The sequence below is a fragment of the Drosophila guanche genome, unplaced genomic scaffold (genome assembly GCF_900245975.1).
Source record: "Drosophila guanche unplaced genomic scaffold, DGUA_6, whole genome shotgun sequence".
Lineage (NCBI taxonomy): Eukaryota > Metazoa > Arthropoda > Insecta > Diptera > Drosophilidae > Drosophila > Drosophila guanche.
In genome coordinates, this window is record NW_022995748.1 from 4,547,175 (window position 1) to 4,553,698 (window position 6,524).

Genomic DNA, 6,524 nt, shown 5'->3' on the forward strand with positions numbered 1-6,524 from the left:
GCTTCGTGGCGCATATTCTAATCACCCGAGTCACGCAAATGTCAATGCTGCTGTCAAAGTGTCAATGAAATGTTCAATGAAAATAAAATGCGCAAATAATAGGCCGAAGAGGCGCACAAAAGCCAACAGCAAAATGGCCAGACAGAAAGGAAGAGGGATAGAGAACAAGAAGAAGGAAAAACAAGAAAATAAGGGGAGAAGGTGCTGAATGAGTAAGAGAAAGTTGCGGAAGGCGCAAATAAACTTTTTGCCCGCTTCTGCTTGGCCTCCGAACGGTTATTGAAAATATGGCTTATATGGAAATGCTGTGGAAAATACAGTTTTCCATTGCTTCTCCTTCAGCTTTCTCCTATTTCCCTCCTTCCGCCCTGCCTCTTCCGTATTTGTTTTATTAATAAGGCGCCCAGGCGAATGTGTCTGTGCGTGCGGAAGTGGTCTAGCGTGCCTCACTTTACTTCCCCTCTCTCTCTCTCTCTCTCTCTCACTCTCCATTTATTCCGCCACCAACCCCTCTCAATTAAATTTTACAAGACTTAGGGCATAGCGGCCTTAGGCCTCAACTAGTTAGAGCCAACAAAAATTAATAGAGCAAAAAAAAGGCAACTCATTTTTACTGTCACTATGAAGTGGGTTGTGGTGTTGGTTGGGGTATTAGGGCAGTGAATTGTTGGGATTGGATTGGTCTGGCAATAGCCATAGGCAATACAATACGAAGATGTTGGATGAGCGACCAAAAAGAGCGGAATTTCCATTCACTTTTCATATGTTATTCGTCCCAACTCGACCAATAACTTTTATTTTACTTTATTCACCTAATTATTTACCAATCTATTAACAAATTAACTTTTATGTATTGTTTTTGTTAAGAGACTATTGAACTTGGTACAAATGAGAATACTACAGCCACTTTGATAGATTCAGAGCGAGCTTATTTCCGAAAAAAACCCTGATTTAACAATATTAGAAATTTCGTATTCGAAAATGTGTTCGTTCGGTTTGAGTCGAACATAGCGAGTAAATAAACCACACTGAAACTTGTGAAGATTTTCGTGTTCGAAATTTGTTCGTTAAGTTTAATTCAAATTTACTGTAGAAATAAACCACACTTAAAAATGGTTGAAGTTTCGAGCACGAAATTATTTCGTGCAGTTTTAGTCCAATTGAGCGAAGTGTTAAACCACACCTGCGCCACCTGTTGAGAAATAGTTACAGCATAACAAGTATACAGACGGCGGCAAAAATGTTAAAGTACAAAAATCGAACGCTAGGTGCCGTTTTAGTCCAATTAAGCGAAGAGTTAAACCAGATTCGTGATTCGATATTCGAAAAACCTGGTGCGCCACCTGTTGAGAAATAGTTACAGCATAAAAAGTATACAGACGGTGGCAAAAATGTTCAAGTACAAAAATATAACGCTAGATGGCGTTTTATTCATATATTATTTAGGGTATGCACTGGACATGAATGTCGTCATTCTGGCTATCATAAAGATCCATTAAATGCGTAAATTCCAAATTTACCAATATACTTAGGTAATAGACTGCTTAGAATCAATTTTAGTAGGCGAAGCTTGCTGCAGCATTTAATAAAGAGGTTCGCACACATTTATGTATGTCTCTTATAATTTAAAATTGTTCTTCCGATTTGCTCTCTTGAACCTGCAAAAGTGACAATAAAAATGTTAAATGTCTTCGAATATTGAAAGACTTTAGGAATTTTCCACTCACAGTGTATGCAATCTTTAGAAGCTGCTCGAAACTCGCTCTGCCCGTCTCCAGGACCATGCCGTAGAAGATTTTGCTCTCGGATTGCGTGAGAAGTTCGTGTGGAGTGCCAAACTCCACGAGATGGCCGGCATCCAGTACCATGACCCTATCCGAATCGATAATTGTGTTCAGGCGATGGGCAATGGTGAGGACAGTGCAGTCCCTGAACTTTCGGCGAATGGTAGACTGGATGAGGGCATCGGTCTGTGGATCCACATTCGCCGTGGCCTCGTCCATGACCAGGATGCGGTTTTCCCGCAGAATGGCACGTGCCAGGCAGACCAACTGACGCTGACCGACGCTATAGTTGGTGCCACCCTCGGCGATGAGGCTCTGCAGGCCAGTGGACATCTCAGAGATTTCCTCCTTCAAGTGAACCTAAACGGGAGGAAGGATAGAGATTTGTGCAAAGGAAAACAGTGAAAATTCTAAAGCTTACCTCCTCTAGGACCTGCCAGAGCTTCTCATCCGTGTACTGCTCGAAGGGATCCAGATTGTAGCGCAGGGTGCCAGAAAAGAGCACCGGCTCCTGTGGAATAATCGAGATTTTGCTGCGCAGATCGTGCAGTCCAATCGCTGCCGTGTCCTGGCCATCGATCAGCATGGTGCCGTTGTTGTAGGACAGTCGGAAGATCGCATTAATCAGCGTGGATTTCCCCGCACCGGTGCGACCCACAATGCCGATCTTCTCGCGCGGCTGGATCGTAAAGCTGAGAGAGTTTAGTACTCGATCGGTGCTCGGATCGGGATTGTATCTCAGCGACAAGTCTGCCGCCACAATTTGTCCATCTTTGGGCCAGCTGTTGGCTGGCTTCTGGTCTGCTGGGGACTCGAACTGGCCCTCGGGCTGGAGGTTTCTGTACTCCACCACACGCTCCACGGAGGTCATGGAGTTCTCCAGCTCGGCGGACTGCCGCATGCCCCACTGCACGGTGCCCGTCATGGACATGGCCTGGGTGATGGCCAGTCCAATTTGCCCCGGACTGCCGAGGGGTGGATCAAAGTAACTCGTTAGCGTCACGGATATCACATAGGCCACACAGAACAGATCCAGATAGTAGCCAAAGGCGCGACTGGTGGAGAGGAACGTGTAGTAGCCAGAGCTGTGCAGATCCTGGTAGTTGTCGTACTCCCCAGTCAGCAGTCGCTGGGCGCCCAAGGCGCGGATCGTGGGCAGACCATTCAGGGTGGCACTGAAGTGGGAGTACATGGGGGATCTGGCCACCGCCTCCAGGCGCTTCACATCCCGCGAGGTGCTCAAGTAGAACCGCCGCAGGAAGTGCGACGCCAGGAACATGAGGAACGTGTTGACCAGATACCAGGGATTGGTGATGCACAGCACACAGATAATGCCGGCAATGGTGAGGAAGATCTGTATGCAGTCCAGCATGACGGCCGGCAGCACCTCATCCAACTGGCCCAGGTCCATGGCGAAGCGGTTCAGTATGCGGCCCGAGGGATTCGAGTGGAAGAAGTGCAGCGCTGTGCGGGACACACCCTGGAACATGGAATTGTGCAGCTCAGTGGACGAGTGCATGGCCATGCTGAAGAAGAGTACAGTTCGGAGCAGGGCAAAGATCACGAGTGCCACATTGATGGCACTGAAGTAGTAAATATCCTCAGCCGAAGATTGATTGTTGTTCTTAACCCTGTGGGGAAAAGGGAGGATTATTTATGGGTTCCATGTGAAAGCTTCTTCTACTTACCAGTAAGACAGAAAGTAATCGCCGCCAGAGGCCAGCAGCTGTGTGCCCAAGCAAAAGAACACGACGAGGGCAAACAGAATCCAGCCGGAGCCAGCGCCAAAGTATTTTCGGTACATGTCCAGCCCGATATTTCCGCTGGAACGTGACTCCTGCGGGGGCAGGACTGCCGCTGGCACCTCCTCGTTGATGGAATCCGCGCCACCAGAGTCCACAGAGCTGACACTTGTCCTGCTCTGGCAGCTGCTCTGACGGGAATAGACGGATTTCCCATCGCCAGATGCCTCATTGTAGTCTCCATCTTCATGGAAAGTACTCTTAGCTAGGAGCTGAGCAAAGTTCTGGCCACTCTTGAGCATCTCCTCATAGCTGCCAATGGCTGTGACTCTGCCCTTGTCCATAATCACAATGAGATCGGCCTGCTGCAGGAACTGCAACTGATGGGTGACCAGGATGACCAGCTGATGCTTGAGGAAGCCCCTCATGCATTCCTCGAACAGATGGCGACCCACGTGCGTGTCCACAGCGCTGAGCGGATCGTCCAGCAGGTAAATGTCCGCCCTGCGGTACACGGCTCGGGCCAGGCTGATCCTCGCCCGTTGGCCACCCGAGAGGGAGGCTCCACGTTCGCCCACGACTGTCCGATCGCCCTGCAGCAGCTCAAAGTCACGCTCCAGGGCACACTTCTGCACCACACGACGGTAGCGATGCTTGTCCATGGGCAGGCCGAACAGGATGTTGTCCCGCAGGGAGGCGTTGAAGAGCCACGGCTCCTGCGAGGCATACGACACTCTGCCCTGGATCCTCACATCTCCAGACTCAGCGGGCAGCTCGCCGAGTATCGCCTGGATGAGGCTGGACTTGCCCGAGCCCACGGGACCAATGACGGCCACCAGTTGAGGACGCTTCAGGCTCATGCTGATCCTGTCCAGCACCGGTTCATGGTGCTCACGGCTCCAGCGTGCGGTGAAGGACTCAATTTCCACCATCACTTCTGTGGGCTTCTCCTTGGCATCGCCATCGTCCTGCTCCGGCACAGACTCTGTCTCATCGCGCATCAGGAATGAGCGGATCCGGCGCAACGTGACCAACAGCTCGGCAAACTGGGACATTCCGCTGGGGAAGAACTTGCTCACAGTGCGCCGCAGGATGTTGTAGAAGGCCGTGACCACAAAGGCCTTCTCCGCAGTGAGTTCTCCGCCCATCAGGACGTAGCCCAAGAGACTCACGAAGATGGCAATTCTGCCGAGCGTGATCTCAAAGGACAGCAGAGTGCCGCGGATGTAGTTCACCTTGCGAATGGAGCTCATCTCGCTGCGTCGCAGCCGCTCGATCGCCTTGCCAAAGGGCCGCTCCCAGGTGTACATTTTGATCACCTGAATCCCGGAGATGATCTCGTTCATCATCCGCACCCGCTGGTCCGTCCTCAAAGCTGTCTGCAGACGCAGCACGGAAGTCAGTCTGCTCAGGTAAGTCTGCACTGGGAGATAGAGCAGGAGAATGGCAATGCCGTAGAGCGAGGCCAGGCCAATCGATTGGTAGAGGAAATACGAGGCAACCAGCAGCTCCAGGGGTCCAAGCCACAGGAAATGGAAGTGTATCAGCGCTCGATCGAAGCGACCCAAATCATTGGATATCAGATTAACCACCTGACCCGTGGTGGTATCCCCCAGAGCAGTGCGACTCAAACGCAAAGCCTTGCGATAGATGGCACTTCCCACGGCCACTCGCATCTTCATGGCCAAGTGCTGTAGGGGAAGGGAAAATCATCAATGAAAATGTAAACTTGGGAGAAGTGAAAGACTCACTCACCATCATGCCCATCATATAAGGATGAAAGAGGAGAACGCTGGCCAAGGTGGTGAGTATCAGGCCAGCTGCATAGAGCTGTGCCCACAGTCCATCGCCATTTCCATGGGCTGTAAATTCCGATATCAAAGCGCCCAGCAACAAGGGCGCAGTGGCCCTGGTGCCCAGTTCCAGGACTCCAAGGATGAGTCCAGAGAGCAGCAGCTGCCAGCCAAAAACACGAAGAATCACTTTGATGATGCTCGGCTCTTGGTTGCGCCTCTGACGGCGACACGCCTCCACCTCGGCCTGCCATGTCTTGAAGAATCTGTCGCCAAGATCATCCGCCCTGTGTCCTTTCAGTGCCTGATAGAGATCCGTGGGTTGGAGCGTCTTTTTGCGGCCTTTGAAGAGAATGGGCAGAGCAAAGCTGTCGTAAGATGCCAGGAAAATGTATTATTTCATGTATATAGGAAATGTTTGGGTCTGAGATATCATTATGGTTGATATCAAATCACGATAGCCCGAGGTGACAGCGTTATCGGAAAATGTACCTCATTATCTCTGAACTTTACGTGACAACTTGATGATGATGCCAACAGCCTCAAAGTCGAATATAAAACATACCAAAACATAAGCGAGGACAACAGTCCTGCCGATTCACGGGGATTGGGTGGGAGTTTATCGGACTGCATGATTTATATTAATTATTTTTGAAAGTACTTATCCCGCAGGTACTCTCAATTTTCAGCTACCGATTTTGGTATTACTTTTAGGATTAACTTATGCCAAAGGAAAACTTCATATAAAAGCGTCTGCAGTGCTTCGCTTTCGAACTTGCTCTGGACCAGACACTCGTCAAATCAGCGATTAAATTTACGGAATATTTCTCACCTAAATGACGTCGCTTATCTTAGAGATAATCTTCTTTACCTTAAGGTGTATATATATATATATTTCTATGCTTTCATCAGATGGTTAAATGATAATTATTATGCTTTATTAAGGTCAAGACACATGGAAGCCAGCAGGGACTAGTTCGGGCATCATTTTAGTCCTTGCCTTTAGTCATTCTCCAATTCAATCAATGAGCTTGACTTGAATTTTACAGCCATTCAAGTGGCGCCATCTCTTGTGACTTACATGAACTCCAGCCAAAAATTACAGCTCTACATGTTTCTTAACCGTATTTTACTCAGCGCCATCTGTTGATGAATACATGAGTTTGACAGGCAATTTTACAAATTTCACTGCCAGCCAACACAGA

At 49.2% G+C, this 6,524-nt stretch overlaps 1 protein-coding gene across 1 annotated transcript; it reads right to left on the reverse strand.

Annotated features, from left to right (window-relative positions):
- Positions 1-1,582: 1,582 nt before the first annotated feature.
- On the reverse strand, positions 1,583-6,079 carry LOC117584402 (probable multidrug resistance-associated protein lethal(2)03659). Its single transcript, XM_034273265.1, has 6 exons — positions 5,885-6,079; positions 5,282-5,687; positions 3,473-5,217; positions 2,206-3,415; positions 1,728-2,144; positions 1,583-1,658 (listed from the first exon to the last, which is right to left on the reverse strand). Exons 1-6 carry the CDS (start codon positions 5,950-5,952, stop codon positions 1,626-1,628), a joined length of 3,879 nt encoding a protein of 1,292 aa, XP_034129156.1. The 5' UTR covers positions 5,953-6,079; the 3' UTR covers positions 1,583-1,625.
- Between the last annotated feature and the right edge of the window lie 445 nt (positions 6,080-6,524).